Consider the following 27187-nt stretch of genomic DNA (forward strand, 5'->3'; position numbering starts at 1 on the left):
GAAATAACTTAAAATAATAAAATACTATGATTAAAAACAAACAATAGAGAAATGACAAGTGTGATTTGAGTTGATTAATTGTGTTAAAAGACTAATACGGGGTATAAAATCCACAAATTTACTACCTCAATGTCACTCTCTCAATCATTTATTCATTGCTATCTGCTTGGAAAAAATGTGAAATAAGTCAGATTAGGACAACGTTTTTGTAAATATCTACCAATCTAAGAGGACCAAATACATCACGGTTGAAGATTAAATTAAACCAATTTTTGGTTAACTAGTAAAAAGAACTACATAAAATTAATGTAAAAAAAACATTAAATTTGTTTCAACATTGAATTACCATCATTAACTCAGATCACCAACACTAGTTACAAGATAAAGCCAAGTTTCTGGAATTTCTTTTTGGAAACATACAACTTTGTCCATGAATTAAATGCAAATGGCTTCTTTTTATCATGTTAGCAGATTGGGCTCCGGAATAATTTCTCTTGGGGTAAGAACATTGCCTAGCATTTTGTTTTATTTATTTCCCCAAACAATTTTAATAACATTTAATGATTACACACAGTAAAAAACAACCCTTTCTATTTGAGAATGGAAAATATGCTAAACCCACTCTACCGATGCCCTCTGTAGGCCACTATTTGCTACAAAGTTTTTCTCACTAGCCAAATTGGGTGTCTTAAGAGATATACTAACAGACCCTTTTGACTGGAAAAGCGAATGCAAATTAGGAATGAATGAGCAAATACAAAGGTAAATTAGATTGAGGCAAAGTCAATGAAGACAAGCCAAATTGAGGCTATTTAATGGAATCACACTTAGACTTGACTACCAAGGGTGAAAACACAGTGGAGTGGGTCATTAAACTAGATTAGAGTAGTTTAGAATATACATAAAACCTAATTCATCATATTATGAGGGTGAAATGTCCTGATCTTGTAAAGAAACCAATTGATGGCAAAACTAGTAAAATACAGCAAATTGAAATTAGTAATTTATATACAACTGCTTGGCCCCTCCACTATGTTTTCACACTAAAGGAATACATATGAAACAAGTATCAACATTTAAATATTTAGGCTCAGTTATCGCGGAAAACGGAAAAAATAGAAGAAGAAATAAACAGAAGGGTTGCAGCAGCAAGTCGCCTCTTTTGGTGCATAAGAAACCAATTTCTAGGCAAGAGAGAAATCTCAAATAAAACCAAATTAGCAGTCTATAAATCTACCTTCGTGCCTACTTTGACCTATGAATGTGAATCCTGGACTTTGACCAAAAGACTCAAAAGCAAGCTCCAAGCAATGGAGATGAGGTATCTTAAGAAAGTAGAGAACAAACCTAGAAGGGGTAGGATAAGGAATGTTGCAATAAGAAACACTTTAGATGTTAAGAGACCTTAAGTACCACAATACAGGAACAGCAACTTAAGTGGTTTGGGCATGTTCATCGTATGCCCACAACTCGGCTTCCGAAGATGATGAAAGAGGTCAAAGTCGAGGGAAAGTGCAAGAGAGGTAGACCGAGAAGGAAAAGGGAGGAAGAGTAGAGGATGCTCTGCGTGAGAGGGGCAGCTCCATTCGTGAAGCTCTACCACTCATTGACGACAGAAAGTCATGGAGGCGCCTTGTTACCTCGACACCAACCGGTAGAAGAGGACAGGATTAAGTAAGTAAGCTTAGTGAGCTGTGTATTGTATAATGGCCATAAAATTAAATTAATTCATAGCAAAACATAGTTATAAAAATAATATTAACTGTTTTTAATTTCCAGTTTTATGTCCGTGATGGTCGTGACAATATTTTCAAAGATGCTCTATTAATAAAAAATCACCAAAGATATTGCGTTACCATGGATATTTTATGAAACTTAAATGTCAATGAAATAAAAAATAAAAAAAAAATTTTAAAAGCGCTTTTCCTGAAAACGTGCGTTTTTAAATTTTCACTCAACTACACTTGTTTTGTTTTTAACTTATAGCAAACTCATTTTTATCATTGAAAAACTTTGCTGTTACGTATGTCATTTACTTGGTTGTCCAATTCTTAAAACGAAAATTCATCATCTCTACTGATGTATAAAAAGGGTAAAAAATAGTAAATAAAAACAAAGGTACAGTATATGTAATGTCGTTGTCACCAAAATATTTATTTCTAAATAATGTACAATAATAAACAAGTGTCACAAGCCACAAATAATAAACCCTGAGGAACTTAACAACCAACAATACATGAGAAATGCTAAGTCATACAAGTAAACTGAAAATAATATATATCAGCATGTGATTAGAATTTGTAAAGGTTTAAAGCCTATTTAAGCTGTACAGCAACTAAAAGTTAAACAATTTTAACCATACATTTGCCCTTAGCAATACCCTTTGCCTATGATCCAAAAGTTGCAAATAATGGAAGTATGCAAGAAAATTAGGTACAAAGTTAAGAATAATTAACGGCAGTGATGACATTTTCGAGAACTATTATGATTTACACTAATGGCATTGCTGCTTAGGCTACTAAGCTGATCTGTGACATATGTGAGAGAAATTTGAAATTTGTAATAAATTAAGGCATATGTAGTTTAAATATTGCCTGGCATGTCTTTGAGCTTTTTCTAGAAAAAAGATTATGGCTTATATATTTATGAGGAAAAATGTAAAAATAGAAATAAGTTGATTAATGAACAAGTAAATTTCGATTCCAGTTGTACTTATAAAAATGTATTGGCCGGTGTTTCCGGTAGCCCATTGGGTATAATTAGGTACGCCATTCAAGATTCTTGTCATTCGCCTATTGGGTCTGATGATGATTGGAGTGTCCAATCAAAATCAATCACCACTTACCATCTTTTGTATATTTACCGTCTTGTGAGTAACAGTATAAGCATAAATATAAGTTTTAAGTGTTATAAGACGTATCTTTATTTACTTTACGTAAATTTAATAACACGTACAATGCTGATCAAGAAGTTATTTATATATCTTTGTCAGTTTCCAAAAATGTTCACACAAGTGATGGGCTCTTAAGTAATCGTATATCATCTTACTTTTTCTATTAAAAATTATTTTCATTGTTTTATTGTGCAAAAACAAAGCAGAACAAGATCTTTGCCTTGTGTTCATGTTACAGGAAGGAAAATGTTTGTAAATGACTATAATTATTGATCATGAACTGAGTGGTTTGTGAGAGATCGGTAACACCAAAAGCTGAAGCAAAGCAAGGTTTGTTGAGTACAAAACTATAATTAACAACTCATGATCAAAGTAAAAAGCACATGTTTGCAGTTTAATTAACTATACTCCAATCTCTGAAATGTTTCTGGATATGCTGAGATCAAACCCTTTACTTCTAGGCCAGCAACATCCCCAAACTTTTACACTTAGTACTAGAGCAACTCTGTTAAAAGGGCTTTCAAAAGGGATGTAGCTTTAATTTAAACTCTGTAGATTAAGTATGTTATGTTTTAAAACAATTAAAACTATTCAAATAGAAGAATTGATTCTTTAAAATATATCATAAATATAAATGATCTTTTTTATATTTAAGTATACGAAATATTGTTTTAACTTAAAGGCTTAAAGGAACCAAAGTCAAAACACATACTCAATCTGAACGCTTGACCAAATCAATAACTTAATAAATAATTAAACAAGTTTTCGTACTTTACAATTTTAAGTCTTGCCTTAGCACCTTTTTAAAACAAATACAAGCCCTACGTACATTAACAAAAATCTAAATAATGAGTAGCGGTAATGTCAGATAGGTACTCAAATTACACTGTAAGCAACAAAATATTGCTAATTAAATATTTCTAAACAACGGTAAATTAACAGTAGGACATACATAAACAACATCAGTAAATTTAGCATGTTCTTGTTTTAATCTCGAAAAACTTTCATTTATCCTGTTTCAATCAAATAGCAAAATCAGAATAGCAACTTTAACTATGCCTTATGAGGAAGGTCTACAGAAACCTAACGTCTTGCCATCAGAAAGAAATTTTAGGTTATCTTAGTCAGTGACCAGCAGTGTTGGCCAAAAATTTTAAACATAAAAAGTAATTGGTTTTGATGTCTTCCAAGTAGTGCTGGAAGAAGTGGCCATGAAGGCTGTCAGCCGATGTTAATGTGGCCAACAAATTTACAAAGGGTTAAGAAGAAGTAACACTTACTGAGTTTGAACTGAGGTCTGAAAGTAATGATAACAAACAATTTAAAACCTATTTTGTTGCAAAAAGCTTGAAGCATTCTAAATTAAATTGATGAGTTTCGCTGCCTAAGACATGATGACAAAAAGGGCCTTGAAATATTTGCCGTTTTAAATGCCACTGGAATCATCTTGAATGATGTAATTGTTAGGTAGACAATAGTTGTTATTAACTAGTGTGAGTGTGTACAGTGGCACTTTGCTGCACACGAGAGAAACGTTTATGCATAAGCCGCAGGCAAGTATGGAAAGTTTCTCAAGTGCAGCAGAGGGCACTTTGCGCTCACGTTACACATCATATTTTACCTACAGTTACTATAAAGCATATAAATAATTAGTCTTTCAAACCTACACAACACGTTTTAGGTTAGGTTAAATGCAAATATTGAAACAAAGTCTGTTTTGTGTTTGGTTGGAATACTGGAGTGCGGAAAAAAAATGAGTGTGGCAAAAGTAAATGCAGCAATTACCTACTTTGCGTGCTATAATCAGTGCAAGGAAGCCTGCTTTGTCAGGTAATTGTAGGAAAAGATAATAAAATAATTGCTGAAGGACTAAATGTCTGATGATGCGATTTAACACAAGTTAAACAAAAATAGATTAGGCCTACTTCAACAGGTAATGGAATTGCTGGATGGGTTTAATTGATAACGATATTGTAGCCATCCAATAGCTCAGCTGGGAACCGAAGCAACCAGATAGCACCTTCTAGTCCCCTTGCAGTCAATATTTTCACACTCGTGTCTAAATTTTAATGATGTAATTTATGTATAATCGCCAAAAATTAGTTGGATGCACTAACCTTATCAATAATTTAAACTCGGTTAAGCTTAAGCTAAAATGATTTAAATTGACTTATTTACACTTATTTATTACACTACTAGATTTCCAAGTGATCTAAACTGTGTAAGATTACAGGCTGAAATATTTCTGGATAATCTCGGTATTGCTTAGAAATATTTCCAAAACTCTGTGATGAGAAGCCTAATGAGTGGGAAAGCGATCACAGTACACTGCTTGAGAGAAAATACATCAATAACAAGTTAAAAATAGCTTCTATCTCAGGAATACAAGAATATAACATTGAAATGTCAACAAATGTGAACGAATCCACTACTGGTAGCACTGATCACTGATCTAGCTTCTTGCTATTTTCACCCGCATAAAACTCCCTCAAATTTCAACATTTAACAACACAGTTTACAAAAATAAAACATTTTAAAAATATGACTTTTCACTTAAACGCATAATTTAATTATCACAACATACAATATATACAATAAATACCAAAACAATGGTGTACAAATTGTGCAGAATAATCAACGGTCTGCAGGGCACACGACATGGTTAAACAAATGGAGAAAAATTAGGTCTTTTGGTGTAGGCCTACATATCCAGTTTGCTATAAAACATCCTAAGCATGACACTAGTTTGTATCTAAACTAAGAACAAAATGTAACAAAAGAAATATGCCAAAGGCCAATTGTACAACTAGCTTAGCAGAGATTCAAATGATTTAAAAATTGCTTTGTAAGCGTAACAAATTAATCAGTTAAAGAAATAAGGATGAGTTTGCTTTTAAGCTTTAAGTCTAGTACTTGTATGAAATAAATCTAGAGCTGCAATGACATTCAGAATCAGCAAGTTCACTAACCTTCCTGACACTCGGTAATTGAAAACAGAAAAACAGCAGTTAAGACAAAACTGTCTAAATGTCTGGAATTACGTGACTTAAAATAAACCAAAAACCTAAATAATTAAAAGGAAAACTCAAAAATTATGGAATTTTATTAAATTCAAATATAACTTTGAGTGGCTTACATATGCTATAAGAATTGTTTGCACAATGTGCAATTAAACATTTGAAGTTGTATATGTTACATTATTAATTTGTGCAATTAAAATACTCGTAGTTATATTATAGTGAACATAATTTTACTGTTGAAATTAAAGTCAAATTAAAACTCAAGGACAAAGATCATTTAACACGTTGCTGATAGAAACACAGTTTCAGGGTCACAAACATAGAGTAGTCATAGTGCATCAATGTCATCAATACAACTTTGTTTAAAGGAATGTTTGGAATGGATTTTCTTTCACAAGTCTTGATGGAAAAAATAAGTTTACAGAACAATACTTTTTTTTGTTCCAAGTTCTTTATTTTGCTTTACTGTGTTTTGATTTCACTTTCCACGTTAATCTTCAGAATTAGTTTGACAATGCTCAATGTCAAATGAAAATTGTTATTTTCAGAAGATAAAACTCAATGGTTGGGAAGGTTTTACTCAAAACTAAAATATGTTATGACCCCCTTTGTTAACCTCTGAGAAATTAAGCAATTTTAAGATATGGCGTAACAGTGATGTGTTACTTACGTGAATATTATTGAGTGTGTATCAATATGTTTACAACCTATCACTTGTAAACCAATTCATCACTGTACAATGGAGGGTATGTGTTATCTCATGAAACATAAAACAGTCAAAGTATACCTTTAAATCTTTAAAAGCAATAAATACTTTGTTATACAAGTATACTGATAAAAAGGTAATCCTGCAAAATAATGCGTTGTAACTTAATACATCTGTGACTGTATCATACTAATTTCGATAAATGTGATTCATAATTATAAGCAATGCCTTAAATAAGTGAATGCTACATAATTCATACCATTAATTTTGTACATTTAACATCAAAACCATGTTCTGAAAGCAAATTATTCTATCTTCACTAGTCAACAAGCAGACCTCAATGGTTGGTTACGACGATGGAGGGACGAGCCCGGCGGAACGGGGTCCAAGGGGGTGGAGGACCGACGGGGCTGCATGGGCCATCGTGCCCTCAGGACTTGAGGGCTTCATACATCTTTCTTGCCTGAACTCGAATATCCTCGTTAGGATGTTGGTTCATCAGGACAAACACCTTACTTCTCATCTTCTCGAGGATGTTGACACCGAAAATAGCAGCATACCTGCTGACAGGCCTAACCATTACTTCAGTAACACTGCTCTAACTGGGCACAAATACACTGCAATACATGGGCTGACTTGAGGTACAGAGCTATGTAGCATACCTGCTGACTGGCCTAACATTACTTCAGTAACACTGCTCTAACTGGGCACACATACACTGCAATACATAGGCTGACATTAGGTACAGAGCTATGTAGCATACCTGCTGATAGGCCTAACAATACTTCAGTAACACTGCTGTAACTGGGCACACATACACTGCAATACATAGGCTGACATTAGGTACAGAGCTATGTAGCATACCTGCTGATAGGCCTAACAATACTTCAGTAACACTGCTGTAACTGGGCACAAATACACTGCAATACATGGGCTGACATGAGGTACAGAGCTATGTAGCATACCTGCTGACTGGCCTAACATTACTTCAGTAACACTGCTGTAACTGGGCACACATACACTGCAATACATAGGCTGACATTAGGTACAGAGCTATGTAGCATACCTGCTGATAGGCCTAACAATACTTCAGTAACACTGCTGTAACTGGGCACAAATACACTGCAATACATGGGCTGACATGAGGTACAGAGCTATGTAGCATACCTGCTGATAGGCCTAACAATACTTCAGTAACACTGCTGTAACTGGGCACAAATACACTGCAATACATGGGCTGACATGAGGTACAGAGCTATGTAGCATACCTGCTGACTGGCCTAACATTACTTCAGTAACACTGCTCTAACTGGGCACAAATACACTGCAATACATGGGCTGACATGAGGTACAGAGCTATGTAGCATACCTGCTGATAGGCCTAACAATACTTCAGTAACACTGCTGTAACTGGGCACAAATACACTGCAATACATGGGCTGACATGAGGTACAGAGCTATGTAGCATACCTGCTGATAGGCCTAACAATACTTCAGTAACACTGCTCTAACTGGGCACACATACACTGCAATACATGGGCTGACATTAGGTACAGAGCTATGTAGCATACCTGCTGATAGGCCTAACAATACTTCAGTAACACTGCTGTAACTGGGCACAAATACACTGCAATACATAGGCTGACATGAGGTACAGAGCTATGTAGCATACCTGCTGATAGGCCTAACAATACTTCAGTAACACTGCTGTAACTGGGCACACATACACTGCAATACATCGGCTGGCATGAGGTACAGACCATGATTGGTGTGCAAGTTTTAAGCTAGCATCAATGAAATTTGTAGAAACCAAGATTTACAAATTAACACCCTCAAATTATACGATTTTAGTTGAAGTCTAATCTACTATAAGTTGTTATATATTGATTACCTAAAGTCAAAAGATCCTCTTTGCATCAAGCTCTTCTAGCACTCTAATACCAACCTGCTGTTAAGGATGTAATCCCTTTATTTAGAGCTAATAACCTATTCTCCTCAAGAATGACAAAGTGTCCATTCCTTATTTCCCTACTGCTACAAATCTTACATTGTGTCAGGAGAGGCTGCCTTATCCTCCGCGGGAAGGTCTATTGCAGGGTCGATGTTCATGTCTCGTGCAGTCTTAGACAAGTTGGCCAACAGCGTAACCACTCTTAGTAAGATTTCCTCTTTGGTAGTTAAGTCTAGAAGGTGAATCAGCCGACGCGGAGCCTGTGAAAAATTACTACAAATTATAAATCTAAACCTATAATCTTTTTAAAAATGTATATATACAGCAGTTTAAACAGAGTATTTATTATAATGAAGTTCTGAAGTAAACTTCATACATACAATTTTGACACAAATAACTGACATAAATTTGATAACCACATTTATAAGTTTATTGAGCACCAAATAATATAGATTATTATTATTCCTAAAGTGACCCTTTTCAGGTTAGGAATCAAGTTTAATGATCAAAACCAGGTCAAAAAGTCACTTTGTGCCCGTGTGGCAAACTAAATTTAAAAAATTAATAACTTTTGGATTAATATTAGACTGGTGTGTGACTGGTTGAAATTGATAACCATTGTAGCATACTCTTATTTACTGTCTTGTGAATGTTTACAGTCTAAGTGTAAATACATTGCAATTGGAAGAAGTATTTAATTTATTACATTCCTAAAATTATATTTTTATAATACTTAACCAGTTTTAAACTAAATGTGTCCGAAAACTAAATTTCCAAATGATTATTCAGTTCATAAATTAGCTTCCAAAATGATTTTCTTCTTGTTTTTCTATCATTAAAAGAGCTTTTACAGTAATTCAGATGCAATATGTATTATCCCACCAAGACAATAATACTTTCATAATTCCTGCTTTAAATTTGTTTATATTCTAATTGCTCTAAATGCCGATTAAATGTTGCATTAGTGAAATTTACAACACTGATGATAAACAATACAATATCTTGTTTGTTCATTGTTGTTGTTGTTGTTATTCAGAACTACTTTCCTTGTCAAAATATGGAATTTTACAAGCATACAAATGTACAGCTGATGTTCTAGACTACAGCTGATTCTTTTTGGCCTAGCCTGAAAAATGACTACTTAACTGTACTGCATGTTTTGCTGCAATATACCTGAGCAGCTAGGAGGCTAGGCACCATGTCTTGGTTACAGGATAGGTTGATGAGCAGTTTGAGGGCTTGTAGCTTGATCTGTGGTGAAGCTGAATCCACCAGGTGATACAAGTTGTGCAAGACCTGTAAGTGTACAATCATATAATGTAACATTAACACAATAGACCAGTCAGTAGAGGTTCAAATAGGGTTCAAATTGCAAACGGTGGAGTAGTAAATTTTATTTTTGCAACTTGTATATATGGGTATCAGGAAGCAAATACCAAAAATGGTAGCACCAAATATGTCGGGGCAACTTTTGGCAGGCTAAAAACCTTAAAATATGGAGGTTTTATGGGATAAAAATGGATTATTCCCATTTTTGACCCTAAATACACAAAATTTCATGATTTCTCTCCAAACCATTTTGTAGATCTTAAAAAAAATTAATAATTTTGTGTATTGAAGCGTTTTTGTATTCCCAATGGTTACGAGTTAATTAAAAAAAAAATGTTATTTTAAAATTCCCATGTTATTCTTATGGAGAATAAATAAAAAGCTGTAGCTTGTTTATTTATTTATGTAACTAAACCAAATTTGGAAATTGTGTTAATTCAATACTAAGCTATTGACATTGCAATAAAAACACGTTTAATATCTTCCCTGTAGCAGCAAACCTAAGTACTCACTAAAATTAATGTTAATTAAATAGGAAATGGATTTGACAATTTTTAGTGCATATTTAATTATAAATTTAGCCAGGTAAATTGAAATTCACATAGTCTGCAGGTTTGCTGTGGCGAGGGTATTTTATTTTTTCCATTTTATTATCAGTAAGTATGCACAGTAGTGCGTTTTAACAAAAAGGTTACTAAGTAACAAATTAAAAACCCATAAAAAACTTACAGACGTTGTTCAAGTCGTTTATAGTGGCGTCTGAAGGTACTGATGAGTCATAAGTTACATAGTTTTGACAGTACAAATGCACATCGTGGTGAGTCACACTTTTTTAAGAGGCATTAAACCCACAATTAATCATAGATTAAGTGTATGATTAAATAAACTTCTTTGCATTAATCACACAACTTTGGTCAATGTATTTAAAAGTTAATTTAACAAATTTACTATTTAGGGCCTACATAAATTCTCTTTTAAGACGTTGCAATAACCTCATACTTTTCTTTTTAAAGGGTCACTAATCCTCACTCTTTTGGATGGTCCTGGTTTGTCTTCGGACAATTGTGGAGGTTGCATGAATGTCTCACACAGGTCTCGTTCTCCACACTTAGTCAGCAGGTTTGCTGCGGCGAGGGTATATTGTTGATTTCCATTTTTTATCAGTAAGTATGCACAGTAGTGCGTTCTAGCAAAAAGGTTACTAAGTACCAATTAAAAAACCTATAAAATACTTACAGAAGTCGTCCAAGTCGTTCATAGTGCCGTTTGACGGTACTCATGAGTTACATAGTGTCGACAGTAAAATGCACTTCCTGGTGAGTCACACCTTCTTAAGAGGCATTATAATAATCATACAACAATGGTCAATGTATTTAAAAGTTTATTTAACAAATTTATTATTTAAATAATTATTTTTTTAAGCTGTTGTAATGACCTCATATTTTCCTTTTCAAGGGGTCGTTTATCCTCACTCTTTTGGATGGCCCCTTGTCACTGCTAAAAACCATTTCCTGCGCTTGCAAGAAGGATTGTGCTGGAGCGTGCTCTTGTCACAAAGCTGGTCTGAAATGCTCTTCGATCTGCAAGCACTGTTGTGACCAACAGTGCGAACATGTCATGCCAGCTAGTTGACGATGAAGACAATTCATACCTAGTATTGGAATGTGGAGAACGAGACCTGTGTGAGACATTCATGCAACCTCCACAATTGTCCGAAGACAAACCAGGACCATCCAAAAGAGTGAGGATTAGTGACCCTTTAAAAAGGAAAGTATGAGGTTATTGCAACGTCTTAAAAGAGAATTTATTTAGGCCCTAAATAGTAAATTTGTTAAATAAACTTTTAAATACATTGACCAATGTTGTATGATAAATGCAAAGAGGTTTATTTAATCATACACTTAATCTATGATTAATTGTGGGTTTAATGCCTCTTAAAAAAGTGTGACTCACCACCATGTGCATTTGTACTGTCAAAACTATGTAACTTATGACTCATCAGTACCTTCAGACGCCACCATAAACGACTTGAACAACTTCTGTAAGTTTTTTATGGGTTTTTAATTTGTTACTTAGTAACCTTTTTGTTAGAACGCTCTACTGTGCATACTTGCTGATAATAAAATGGAAAAAATAAAATACCCTCACCACAGCAAACCTGCAGACTATGTGAATTTCAATTTACCTGGCAAAATTTCTAATTAAATATGCACTAAAAATTGTCAAATCCATTTCCTATTTAATTAACATTAATTTTAGTGAGTACTTAGGTTTGCTGCTACAGGGAAGATATTAAACGTGTTTTTTTATTGCAATGTCAATAGCTTAGTATTGAATTAACACAATTTCCAAATTTGGTTTAGTTACATAAATAAATAAACAAACTACTGCTTTTTATTTATTCTCCATAAGAATAACATGGGAATTTTAAAATAACAATTTTTTTAACTAACTCCGTAACCATTGGGAATACAACAACGCTTCAATACACAACATTATTTATTTTTTTAAGATCTACAAAATGGTTTGGAGAGAAATTATGAAATTTTGTGTATTTAGGGTCAAAAATGGGAATAATCCATTTTTATCCCATAAAACCTCCATATTTTAAGGTTTTTAGCCTGCCAAAAGTTGCCCCGACATATTTGGTGCTACCATTTTTGGTATTTACTTCCTAGTACACATATATACAAGTTGCAAAAATAAAATTTACTACCCCACCGTTTGCAACAATCAACTCCTTTATTGACTGGTCTACAAACACTTTACCAGTGTCAAAATGCCTGTACCTAAACACAACTCTCAGAAGAACCAATACCAGTACCAACAGGGCAAGAACTTACAGTGAATCTGTTCCTGTGTCTGAACACCGAATCTCGAAACTGCCGAAACATTGAAAAGGCAATCCTACTAATAACGGTTGCAATAATCTCCTACCTACTTTAATAGCACAGTTGTAATATTTTCCCTCAATCTTTGGGATTTTCATAGGGTGTAAATAGCGAAACAACAAAACACCAAGAATAAATGGACACAAGATGATTAGGCCATTAGCGGCAATTATGTAAAAATTAAAAATTCCTAGTCCTGTATAAAATTAACAAACCATTCCCGGTTTTTCCAGTTAGCTAGATACCCTGAATGTTAATTTTTTTGTAGCTACAATGTAATCTATTATTTAAGACTAAAACTTATTTACACAACTTGGTTTTGGATTTTCAAATAAATCAGAAAACCCAAAGCTTTGTGACAGTAAAACTAGTCCCTGTAGATATTATATTGCTGCACCTCAGTTTCTGAAACCAGACGCTCCCAATTTCTCAAATACACCATACATTTTCTCACAAATAAGACGGCTCAATGTATGTACGGTAACTTACATTTAACAAGTTAGTATTATTTAGTTGGGTGCTAACGGTACCAATAACGAGAGTCGAGAATCGATTCTGATTGAGAATTCTTTTGTATTAGAGACCCTTAAGATTTTCACTAAAACTTCCGTCCTAAATTAATAGGTTGTTTATGATGTAAGTGTATTTAGTAACAATCGAAAACACCCTTTAAAAATAGTATTAAAAGCACGGTTTCTTTAACTTTTTTTAAAACCTGTTCATACATTTTTTGTTTCCTTTTTTGTATATTTTGGAATTTTTTACAAATTTTGATCTATAACAATGCTGTGACCTGATAATAACTGCACTATAATAAAAGAACCATCCTAACATTACAAAAAAAAGCCAAAAAACAAAAGATTCAACAAGAAAAACTAAAACCTTATAAAATAATAATAATAACATGGAAAAGTTAAATAATTCAAAGAATCCTACAACATTAAAACTTTCTTGAGAACATGAGTTTTTCTAATGAATCTTAATTTTATCTAACCTCATCAATATTTGCAAGCAGACAATGTGTTATATTTAAAGCATAAATAATATTATAGAAAATCATCGCATGGTTTTATTGTTTTTAATATAGGCCTATTCCAAAAAGAAACACATCACTATAAAAGACCAAGTTTTACGTGAGCCCTTTCGAGTGACATAAGTATTGAATGGATCCAAGCAGTCCTTTGAACTAATATCTGCTAAGTCCATTAGAGAAATTGTTGAGTTTCTACAATGAAACCATGTTGCATAATATGAAACACAGAACCCAAAAACTGTTTCCTATGTTTCAATAATATGCTTTATAATGTCTATTACAGAAGACATAGCTTAAGCATATGAAGACGCTTACTCCTCTCTCTAGCATTTATAAATATAAGAAGGAATTACTATAATTTTGTATCTATAACATGGTGAAAATATGCAAGGAGTGTTACTGAATGAAAATTTCTTAAACACTTTCATTAATCTCATCTCTGTTAGCTCTTTTTTGCCTCAGATGGTTCTAGTTATCAAATTAATTTTTGTTTACCTCAGTAATCTGATCTTTTGTTCTATTTCCAACAATTGATTTAACCCTTCCCGAGCGGCAGCTGCGGAGCAATGCCCTACTCACTAAGCGATCAATAATTACATTTTGATAGGATAAGCAGACTTACCTTAAGAAATGTAGGCATCCCACTTCACTACAGTAACACAAAAGAAAACACAAAAGAGATACCTACTGAAAATTTTGACATTGAACATTATTGTGAACATTGAATGTGACTCTAAATGTTGAGAAAGGGGCCAGTGACCTCAAAATATTATTCAGTATTTATTTTGTGTTTACTTCTGTGTTACTGTCTGTAGTGAAGTGGGATGCCTACATTTCTAAGTTAAGCCTGCTTATCCTATCCTTTGTTCCTTGATTCTCAGGCAATAAGCCCTTTCTATTCAAACCTAATAATTAAATAAAATTATATTGAGAAAGCTTGAGAATTCAATAAAATACTTACCGGGTAAAACTCGTCGTGCCACTCCGTCAACACTGCGATGTTGGTAAGAGTAACAAGAGCACACAACACTAGCTTCTCTAACGGTTGCTCCTTGTTGATGAAGGACAAAAGCACTGGGATAGCATCCTGCAAAAACATAATTCTTAACAGAGACCTTAGATTACTTAGCCTATTTATTATTTTTTAAACAAAAGAATGGTTTTATTCACATCACTTGAGTCAAATTAATGTTTGAAGATCACAATTCAATATTCAAATCTGTCAAAAAAGTTAAAATCTATGTATGGATTAGGTGCAATTATCAATACAACATCAACGGATGAAGTAAAATAGTGCATCATCTCTATCTGTATTTTAAAAGTTGCGCATCTTCTTAATTGAAATTGATTTTTATATAAATAATTCAAAAAGTGTTTTTTCTGGTCATTATGTCACAAAAACCTTAATTTTTAGGCCTAATAATAGAGAGTGCACTTGATTAGACCACACATTTTGATAAGATTAGCACAAAATTTAGCTCTGAAATTTTTGCAATTAGAAGCCTATGTCCATAATACAGTAGAGAAATCAAATGTTGCGAACAATTGACTTTGCAAACATACACTCTCATATTTCTTATGGTATAGAAATTCTTACAGTACCGGTAAAGCTTTCCAGAAAATATTAAAATAAGTAAGAGGCTTGAAAATAAAACAGTTGTTTCAAAACTAGTCACACAAGATTAAACTAGGATTGACAACGTAGGGTTTGTACAAACCTATTTTATATGGTCTTAAATCAATCATGGAGGCAATGCTGAATAAAATAAGTTATTTACGAACACACATATGTTACATATAGAAATGTGAACAAACACTGTTTTTCTCCTGTGGGGCCATCAAAACAAAAAAAATTTCTTCCCGGGTCTAGGGGTTACGGTGCCAACTAGAGTAATAGCTCTATAGGGAGAAATTCACTCAAACAAAAGTAATATTCCAACTAGAGATGGGAAATACCGTTAATTTTCAGTAACAGTCAGGAACGTTTTTTAGTATTTTGGTTTGGTTTAAATTACACAATTATTTTTGTCACCTAGTATTTCCCATTGCAGTGTTATTTCACTAGCTCGTTCTAACGTTACAGAACACGTTACAAAAATAATAGGGTATCCTCAGTAACCTGTTACCAAGGTAATAGGTGAGTCTTCAGTAAGTGTTACTTATTCTATTACGTTACATAACGCCCACCACTAATTCCCACCCACCTTCAATTCCTTCTGGTTGTCCTCATTCAGAGCTAAGTTTCCAAGAGCCTTGATAGCTGCAAGTTGAACATTTGGTTTCGGATATGTGAGAAGCTTGGTGAGTCTGAACAGACAGCCAGCTTCCCTCAGCATGTCCTGAACATTCAATCCACACATAGAAATCAAATTTCACGAGAAAAATTTAAATACAAAAACAGGATTTTACTTAGCCACTCTGCTGATCCACCAGTTAAGATAATTAAACTAGATGGTTCAACTATTAGAATAAAATTATTAAATTAGTGAAAAATTTAGTGTAGCTTTAAATATGCTTATGAATTAATAATATCCAGAATAACTTCTCTTGAATAATCTTTTGAATGGTAAAATTAGGAGAAATTATCAGAACTGGGAGAGCTGGATATGGTTTGATACATGGTTTAAACTTTGATCCACATATTCAAGTTGATCAAGGTTATTGAATCTTATCTTAATATACTTTTAAACTTTAAAATGTTTACCTGTAGTCCAGTGCAATTAGACAAAAAATGACCTTGACCCGGACAAAATTGATAACAGGCTGAAAATTTGTGGAAACGTTCAGAACAATGTCCTGAGTGGCCCACACAAAGTCCCAAGAAATCCCAGTTGGGGAACGGCTGCCATCTTGAAAAAACTGCCGCCATCTTGGAAAATTAGATTTTTTGCTGTATTTTTTGAAGTAATAGTCCGGAAGGCATTATTTATGTCTCAAATTAAGCGTTTTGAACTCATGTATGAGGGTAGTATGTAATTAAAGAGTTTAATACGTTCTAAGCATAAATATTATTTATATTAACCTAAAAATATATCTATAAAAATCATATAAATTTACAAAATATTTAAAAAATGAAGCTTTTTCTCTTTTGTTCTTAGTGGACTTGTTAAAGACATTAACCCTTTGATATTTCTTGCAATTCACTATGTTTAGTCTTTGGAATTGGTTAAATAAGGGGTGAATAAAAAGTCAAGACCCCCCCCCCCCCTCTAATAATTTTCTAAGTAAATATACAGAAATATCCTTTTGGTGTTGTTAAAACCACAGTAGGAAATTTCATTTGATGATTTTGAAATTTTTGAGTGTCCCCCAAAAAAAAGGAGATTTTGAGGACAACTCAAAAATTTTAAAGTATATCCTATTCAAGTGACACCTCATCTTGAAGTGTTTACAAAAACTTAAAGAATGGTGAAAACCAGAGTTCGCTATATCTTCTCTATCCAAAATGGTAGCCCGTCAAAAGTATAATGACGATATTAAATGGGAACTTACTACACATTAATTTTCTTGTGTAGTAAAAAGTAATTCCCCCCCCTCTCTAATTTGTTCCTAAGTAAATATTACAGAGTAATCCTTTTAGTGGTGATGCAACCTTAGCAGGAAGTTTCATTTTATGATTTTAAAATATTTGAGTACTCTCCTCTGTCCAAAATGGTAGCCACTATTACAATTACGAACCAATATTACCATTGATGTTCCATAACGTTTGACGGGCTACCATTTTTAATAAAGATAAATTGGAAACTCTGGTTTTCACCATTCATAAAGTTTTTGTAATCACATTAAAATGAGATGTCACTTGAAGGGGGTTTACGTTTAAATTTTTGAGTTTCCCCCAAAATCCCCCCTTTTGGGGGAATATTTAAAAATTTTAAAATCATAAAATAATACTCCCTGCTAAGATTGGACGACCACCCAAAAGGACATCTCTGTATATTAACTTAGAAAATATTAGAGAGGGGGGTATTGACTTTTTATTCACATAGATGCTTTAATTTGCTATTTATTTATTTATTTATTCCAACAGCAAGATCACTAATTTACAATGTGGATTCAAGAAGCCTAAGTAGTAACAACATGCATTTTAACAGAAAACTTAACTAACTTAAATCTATGGCAGGAGCAGAGCAACATCGGTAACAGGAAATATAATCTTGCCTAGAAAAGCAACAATTTAACAATGAAGTTAAAAATAAATTATGAAAAAGCAATTAATAATTTCGTTTGTTCTGATCTGAAAATTAGAATCATCTAGTTGCTATAATTGATTACCATTATATTTTAATATTGCATATAAACTTACAATGTAACTACTCGCTGTTAAATAATATTGACGGTGATGTAATCTTCTTTGTAACTAGCGCGGTTGGCACATCCGTGTCCAGTGCAGTATCCATGCATCGTGGTACAATTAAGACCATAAGGTTCCATAAGTTGTACTGTATCCAAGAATCCATTTCAACATGGACTTGGTTTGTGCGTATTTTAACCAAATATGAGTGAAGGATGAGTGTAGGATGAGTGGCGAGATCTTGTAGTCTTGTCTCAGTTGGTAGTTAATGAGCCATATAATGTCAGCAAGACAAGCATCTACAACTATTTTTTGTTCGGACAGGGCTGTACTGACATCTCCCAACATTACGAGATGTCACAGGCTTAGGCGGACGTTGGTAAGGTGTCACTGGCTGAAAGCCATGAGATAGAAGGACACTTTTTGCTTTTGGGGTGCAAGAAATTGCAATAGGATTAAGGGCTTAAACAAGTACATTATGAAAAAATAGAAAAAGCTTATTTTGTATATTTATATCAATTATTTTAGATGGGGACGCCACTATGTGCGTATTTTAACCAAATATGACTGAAGGATGAGTGTAGGATGAGTGGCAAGATCTTGCAGTCTTGTTAGTGACTAAGGCCGACATGTTCCTTAGACACAGATGTTAATTAGTAGCCCACGCAGCTAATGGCAACTAAGGGGCATACAGTTTATGGAATCCGAACTACATTATAGTACTGCGGATAGTCATAGTACTCACTAGTGCAGACGTTAATCCACACCAGGGAGCATCCCATCCACCTTGCATGCCTATAAATATCCACAATTCGTATAACAAATGGGACATAACCGTATCTAAATCATTATTATAGATATTTTTAGGTTAATATAAATAAAAGTAATGCTTAGAACATAATAAACTCTTTAATTATATATTACCCTCATACATGAGCCCAAAACGTTTAATTTGAGACATAAATAATGCCTTTCGGACTATTACTTCAAAAGATACAGCAAGAAATATAAATTTCCAAGATGGCGGCAGTTTTTTCAAGATGGCGGCCGTTCCCCAACTGGGATTTCTTGGGACTTTGTGTGGGCCACTCAGGACATTGTTTTGAACATTTCCACCAATTTTCAGCCTGTTATCAATTTTGTCCGGGTCATAACCTAATTGCACTGGACTACTGTTATTGTCTGTGATATTAGCTTATTAATCTAGTCTGACTGGGTTACTGTGTAACCCTATTTTACCATAATATGTGACTATGTCTATTGCAAGATTGTTTTGCTTAAGGACAATAAAGGATTTCTGATTTCTGATATCCATTTAAAACAATTACGTCTACAAAAATGTTCTTGGAACATAAACTACATTTGATTTTCCAATTCCATTGAGCCTACCTTTTACAAAACCTCTTTTTAATCGAGATCCGTGAAAATTTTACATTTTTAGATTCAGGTATCAATAGATTTAGTTGTTTGGGATTGGGACTGATAACTAATGTTTTTATATATTTTTTATCAGCATTGTTAGGTTAAACATGAAAAACCTGTACAAAGTGCTACCGGTAACAAAAAGTGTGCCACCTAGCATAGTACCGGTAGTTCAATAGCAGTGTCAAGGGTTCAAGACTGATGACGTACAATATCTTATCGCTGTAGTGACTGTAGTCGCCACTTGCCTGCTTATGTCACTTATACTATAATTACTGTACTTCACTTCACAGATCAGTAATCTGAGGTGACTAGTAATCGGACTACTCATTGCCAACACTAACATAATTATACTAGGGCCCACAAGGGTCTGCAGTTGGCAGCAACCAATACCAAGACTGGACTAGGGCGACGTTGCAACATCACCCGTTCACTACTTTTCAACACTAATTAAAATATACTAAACAATATTTTCAAATCAGCTGGTATTATTAGATTTTGCAACACCGCACTGTCCTCTTTGGCTCCTTGGAAGTCACATGGTAAATAGGCTCCTCTCTCAACTGCAGACTCTCGTGGACTGTACTATAGCTGTTTTATGTGTGTAATAAACTGCTTATATAATTAGCCTAATATTTTAGCTAATATTTTAGCAGGTAAAAACTCATTACCATAAAGTAGTACTTAATCAAAACCCATTTGATTAAGCTGGTGGGAAACATATATTTTCCCGATCAATTCCTTGTGGGGAATGTTCGATAAAACAGTGTGGTGTGGCAACAAATATTATGTATGGTCTATAATGCAGTGAAAAATGAGAGAATGTAAACACAGCACACATAACTATACAAGCCTCAATACCTGATTTCCAGCAAATGTTCCACAATTAGCGATCGTGATTAACGTTCTCTCTAGCAAGATCTCATCATTGCTGTGCAGCAGCGCGACCAAACTCTTTGCTTCAGTGGCAGCCATTACCCTAAATCATAAGATTCATTAGTTTAAATTAATGCTTGGATTGAAATTAACTAGCTAATTGAAATTGAACTTGCCAAACCTGTTATGGATTGCTTCTTTCCTTCTTGTAGTAGTTGTAAAAATATCCCTTTATAGGCCTACATTCACATCAGGTTAAATGCATCTAGTAGGCCTACTCATCAAGAAGTCCCATGCTGCCTTCTCTTTTAAGATTCCGGCCACCATCCAGTCAATTATAACATAGGTGGGATTTTTATTTAAGGTTTAAGCTAAAGGATAACACTTTTTTACTCTGCAATTAAAATAGCTGATGTGGTCGATTATTTAAATAAAGAAATATTTACACAGCTAGGTTTTAAAATGGCATTTATAAAAATAGCCTTTTAAATTAATGTTTAGTAAATTTGAAATAATTTCAAAATTCTAACCATTGATTTAACCTAGTAAACTGAAATACATGATCCAAAACAGCTTTGCCCCCTTTATTTGAGTTATTCAGGATTTTTTTGTATTTTGATTTTATCCTGAATGTTACCCTAAAACCCATACAACTAAATGTAGAATTAGCCTAAAAAAGAAATTGTCCTAAAAGTGAAGTAACTGGTCAAAAGACTGGAGAAGATTACCTTTGCCTATGATTGATGGCGTCCAGTCGCAGTCGCAGCTCGTCTTCTGTGTCTCGTAACAACTTCTCCGCCTCCTCCTGTTGGCTGGCACGGTGAGCGCTCTGTGCACTAGGTGAACGCTGGCGCCGTAGTGAGCGCCGAGTCCACCGACGTTTGACAGGTGAAGGTGCCGGGGAACCAAGCCCCAACATCACTAAGTTCTCTGATGATCGACTTGACAAGATGTGTCTAACGTCCACAGGACTCAGAATACGAGGAGATCCCCAAGGTGAACACTGCAACATTGTGAAAAATCTATATATGGTTGTGTACTAAAAGGTTCTTTATATTGTTGATGTAAGAACATTTGAATATAGGCTTAATACAAACCATGTGTGTAACAAGGGGATGGTTAACTAAAAATTTTTAACTAAAAATATTACTTCCATGGTAAATGGAAGTAGGCCTAAGTTGTTAAAAGGGAAGCAAAAATACGTTTCCACTGAGTATGGCACAGTTTTGAACAATAGCCTTAAATCTGAAATGACCAAAAACAATTTTAAAATGTCATTTAAAACGTCAAATAAACTATCTCATCTCCTAAAACCACGAATTGTACAAAACACTGCTAATTTTGATAAGACAGGAATTTACAAAATTAAATTCAATGACTGTCCCAGTTACTACATTGGACAAACAGCTCGCTTGTTTACACAAAGATTTAAAGAACACCTGCCTAAAAAATCTACTAAATCTGCCTTCGCAAATCATTTGATAGACACAAACCATAATTACACCGACATTAATACCAATCTGGACATATTGCATTATTGCAGAAAAGGCAAACATATGAACACCATCGAAGAGTTCGAAATATACCGATCATCTAAAAACTGTCCTACCCATTTGCTCAATGAAAAATTATCCTTCGAGTCAAATTTAATCTACAATACAGCAATAGATATGATAGATGGCAGTGTCAATGTGATGCGAGGATCTGACGACAACGGGAGTGGTAGGGGGCACATACGTCACGCTCTGACATCAACGCGTACGCGTGCCCAGTCATGACTCATCTTTTGCCGGCTACACCACGCACGCTACCGTACCAGTATTATTTTAATTGGCCAATTTTGTTAAATGTTTGTGTTTTCGTGTTCATATTCGTGTCTTCAACGACTCTTCACAGTTATGAAGAGGATTTATGTGTTTAGAAGGAGTTTAACCATGGTATCAGCTTGAAAATGAACCTTTAGGTTCGAAACCTGGGTCGCTGACCTAAAACACAGGATCACGGACAAGTACTACAGGTATTTAACCTTTTATTAAAAAAGTAATGCATTTGAAACAATACAGTAATGTGCTAGATAATAACAACTAGGTCTACTACAATGTTTGTAAACTAAATATTACTGCACACAGTTTAAACAACAGATTCAAACAGGTTCCAGTAATACTACACATTTTATTTCAACACAAGACTACAAATGGTTTACTTAACAGGTAAGGTAACAAAGATTGCTGACATTGATACGTATGTTGTTATTGTTACTATGTTTAACTCTAGCTGTGGGAGAGCAGTCAAACGCATACTTCTAGAACGAGCTTCCTACACTATAAAACATCTTTTTAAATTGCCAAATTAAGATATATGCTAATATGTGATGTGGGAAGCAAATAGGGACCTCTTGTCGGGAATTTTAGATTTTGAGTTGTATACATATTTGAATTCCTTATTAAATAATATAATGGTTTAATTACCTTCAGTCTCCAGTTCAAAGTAAGTCGATTGCGACCTAGGTTTCAGCACGACGTTGTGCTATCATCAGGCTTGCAGTCGAAAAATGTTCAGTCCATTGGACGTCGTTTAGTAAAAACTATAGCCTATACAGTTCACAAGACACAAACACATACACATTTACCGATCGGTATTGACAAGGGGAGAACGAGTACATTTTTGTCGAATCACTGGCCGCGACGAGTGACATCCAAGCCACAACTAGCTAGATAATTCTTGTGGTCTACCTGACCTTTGTCCTTTGTATTGTCTTGATCCTTGGCTAATAGGATTCGTCAGTGTCGCTTATTATATTATTATGTTTCTCGATTATGTCTCGATTATTTTGTTGGAAATTAAATTGGAGCTGTGGTAGATTTGATCGTTCATTAAGTTGTCAGCATCTTGTTTTAATGACTTGTAGATGTGAAACTCTTCTAATGTATCTAATAAAAAGCCTTTTTTGCAATAGCTGAGAATGGTAACATTTTCGTCAAATTTCCCCGCTCTATGGTCGTTTTCAATTATGTGTTGGGCGAATGTAGATTTTGTTGGATAAGTCGGGGGTTTGGTTTGTGTTCTTTCAACCGGGTTGTAAATGACCGACCTGTTTGGCCGATATAGTATTTTTCACATTCACTACATTTTAGCTTATATACACCAGTTTTTTCCAGTTTCCCATTGTCATTGGAGGTTCTAGGAGCGGGTAATAAATTGTATGGTTTTAATTCTTTGTTCAATAAGTTATACAATCGGTGGCCATATTTGATTGGAATGTACTTAAGGGTCTGTTGGTTCGAGTTTAGATGTTTGTTTATGTTTTTATTTCGATGTTTTTTAACCAATCTATCAACCATTCTACTTTCATATCCATTGGAGGCTGCAATATACTTTATGGTGTCTAATTCTTTTTCATAGTTTGATGGTGATAATGGCACATTCAAGAGGCGGTGAACCATGCTATTATAAGCCGCTGTTTTGTGGCTTTGGGGATGGTATGAGGAAGCGTGTATCGTCTGAGAGGTTGTGGTAGGCTTTCTGAAAATGTCGAACTCAAAACTGTTATTATTTTTCTTGATAGTGAGGTCAAGGAAGTTTATTTGGTTGTTACTTTCTATTTCTAATGTAAACTGTAATTTCGGGGCTATGTTGTTCAGGTGGTTATTTAAGACCTGTAGCTGTCGGGCGTTCCCATCGAACAAGACCAACGTGTCATCAACATATCTATGGTAGAAAATGATTTTACTCCTTATTAAATTCCAAATCGATTGGTGCAAGTTCCACGTATGTATGATTTTTTTTGTTAAAGTTGTAGGACTCTGAAATTTTTTCATGGAAAAGGGTCATTTTGAGAAAAACTGTTTTGAAAATTTCAAATACGCATAAATAGGCTACTGTGTTTTTCGTATTTAAGAAACGATTTTGGTATCAAAAGAAAGCTTATAATGTCCTCTTTAAAAAAAATTCAATTTTTGTTCTTAACCCACAGTAGTTTTCATGTAAATAATTGTTTTATTGAAGCATGTCGTAAAAATCACATTTCAGAAAAGGGACCTCTTGTCGGCCCTATGTTATTTCACCATAAGATAAGAAAAGGTACCTCTTGTCGGGACCGCAAAATTTGTGAGATATTTTGTTCGTCGTGAACTGAACTTTGTTGTAGTTCTCTAAATTTCCGCTAAAATGCAGGCCAATTCATTTTTTAGACTAAAATCTGTTTAAAAAGTGAATATTAGAAATGGCGCTCTTGTCGTTATGGCGAAATAACATTGAGCGACAAGAGGTAACTTTTCTCAGGCCGTGCAGAGGCTAACAAAATTATTTATTTCGACCTTTTGCATCTTCAATTCGAGATTTTAACCGATACTGTCATGTTCTATGTTAAATGAGGTATAATAATTAATAAAAACCCGAAATTCAATATTTTGGACCTTAAAATTACTTATATAGGCCGTACTGAAAATTTTGCATCTCCGACAAGAGGTCCCTTTTCGCTTTCCACATCACATATACTGTTCTGTTATAGTCGTGTTTAGCTCTTATAGTAGGCTACTATGTATTTAGAACTAAGTTTTTATTTTATATTCTTGTGTTGTTTTATATATACGTTTTCTGTGATAGATAAAGATGATTTGATTTTGATTTGTGTAAAATGTTGATGATTTGTTGAAAGTAGTAAACCTTTTCATTTTAGGACAACTAAAATGTTTAAAGGCTCTTTAAAAATAAGAATAGCCTACACAGTGGTCCTGTATCTAGGTCTTTCCATGAAGACTGAAGTAGAGAGCCCTACTTCCTATGGGGAATTTTGATAAAACTATAAGTTATGATCCAATAGCTATATATATAGTATTTCACACCAAGACCCCAAAAGTATAAATTAGCACACAGACCTAGTAATAAAACTTAAAATTGTTGTTCAAAACCAAATTTCTCCCATTGGGCCAAAACAAATTGAGTGCAGTAGATAGTGAGATGACTAGCCTAGTTTGGCACACACCTGTAAACTACGAGCACTGTGTCGAGGTGATGGTCCGGATGTCGCTTGTATTGCCAACATAGTGTCAGTAAACATTCGAGCCTTCAGGTTCAGTTCTCTGATACGATCTTGGACAGTGAGCGGCCGCAGAACTACTTTCCCGTTGTCCGTCAGGTCGAGGTTGCCCAACAACACGTCTGTCTGGGTCGTCTGTGACAACCGTCTAAAGTATATCCTGTGCTCTTCCGGATATCCTGTAACATTCAAACCTTTCATTTAGAATTAAATCCATCCATTAAACAGAATATACCTTTATAATCAGCCACATACTTAACGTTAAAGGATACAGAACCATGTGTGAAAAACCTGGAAGGAACCTATTTAGATTAATTTACTTTTTACATTCTGTAACTTAGCCTAGGCCTACTTAGAATTACTTTGAGTCATTAGAGTTAATATTTTATGTTGACTGCTATAAAGGAGAACATAAAATAGCCTATTTCATCTGCATCAAATAAACATAAATTAGAGCCTGGTGTGTTCTTAAGGTAAGTGATAAGTTAATATTTAAAAAAAAAACAGGCATTTTTGGAGGAATAGCATTTATTATTTACTTAGGCCTGGACTCTAAATTAAGTTAACTTTTGTACCTATTTAAAGTAAGTAAGTTAAGTTAGTCTATGTTTAAAATGATTAAATTGTTTTTGCATCAATGCTTTTTTTACTTTTTTACAGTAATCTGATACGCTAATTGGACGACATTGTCACCTCCTTTGAAAGAATAAACAAATAAAGAATTGAATCAATAAAAATTGGTGCACCTCTTAACACAAAGAAGGGTTAAACAATTATGAATGTTAAAACGGTTAATTTAAACCTGTGGTTTTGAAAATAGCTTATGCCATGTCGTGTAGTTATAGATGTTCTGTAGGGTACAGTAAATTGATTCAGTAGCATTCCTGTGGTAGGCTATTAACTGAACATAATTGACAATAATTTCAAACTATGCTAAGGCCCAGTCAGGTTAGAGAAATTGTTTACCTAGGTCTACTGCTCAAAATTCAATCATGATAATAAAAACCAGCAATTTTCTTGATAAGCTTATTAGGCTAGATTAAGATTATAAGGTTATTAGTTCATAAAGGCCCATTTCAGATTTGGGAGTCAAGGCTTAAGTTAACTTATAATGACTGGTTTGTGAGTAAAACATTCTTATGTGGTAAGCCTTAGCTAATTGTAAGTAGTGTTACGGTTGATTATCTAAACTAAGTCATACCTTCACCATCTCTTCTGCCGAGTTTTCTACAAAAAGCCGTCCTAACAACTGAGTATCCAACATAGGCAAATCCAGCAAAAATTGCTGAGCACAATGCAACTTTATTCACTGTCTTGTCATTAGGTGCTGTGTTCGCCATTATTTTATAGTAGTTTTATGTTTGTATTTGGCGAATTAAATCTGCTAAAAGACTTGATAAGCACTTCCAGGTAAGAATCGTAGCAGTTCTTGATCATTTTAAAATGGTCATATTTCGTTAAATGAAACGGGGATGAATTAATGCTGAATATTTTTATTAAAAAGACCGAACACAAAATGGACAACTAGTTCCCTGCAACAACATTTTAAGATTCCAATAGATGCCCTCAGAAATAATATAACGTTGATCAATTTTCAGTGTTGTGATTTAGGAATATAATTAATGAAATATATTACAAATAAGAACAAATTTAGATGGAAAGTGACACAGACACGAATAACGTTTAGATTACAATGAGTTCAGTCAGTCAACACTTAGCTCAACACAACGACAGGGA

At 34.1% G+C, this 27187-nt stretch overlaps 1 protein-coding gene across 2 annotated transcripts; it reads right to left on the reverse strand.

The window, feature by feature from the left end:
- Positions 1 to 2119: 2119 nt before the first annotated feature.
- LOC128998047 (uncharacterized) lies at positions 2120 to 27187 on the reverse strand. 2 transcript variants are annotated; one of them, XM_054424004.1, is made up of 9 exons: positions 26652 to 27187; positions 25397 to 25629; positions 21141 to 21415; positions 20398 to 20515; positions 16028 to 16162; positions 14785 to 14910; positions 9744 to 9866; positions 8667 to 8830; positions 2120 to 7179 (listed from the first exon to the last, which is right to left on the reverse strand). In XM_054424004.1, the coding sequence occupies exons 1-9, from the start codon at positions 26788 to 26790 to the stop codon at positions 7050 to 7052; spliced, it is 1443 nt and encodes a 480-aa protein (XP_054279979.1). In that variant the 5' UTR covers positions 26791 to 27187; the 3' UTR covers positions 2120 to 7049. The 2 variants fall into 2 exon arrangements, with proteins under 2 accessions (XP_054279979.1, XP_054279978.1); XM_054424003.1 differs by having other exon boundaries at positions 2120 to 7191.

This window comes from Macrosteles quadrilineatus, unplaced genomic scaffold (genome assembly GCF_028750875.1).
Source record: "Macrosteles quadrilineatus isolate MER2022 unplaced genomic scaffold, UCM_ALF_1.0 Scaffold_7__1_contigs__length_78375512, whole genome shotgun sequence".
NCBI classification, from domain to species: domain Eukaryota; kingdom Metazoa; phylum Arthropoda; class Insecta; order Hemiptera; family Cicadellidae; genus Macrosteles; species Macrosteles quadrilineatus.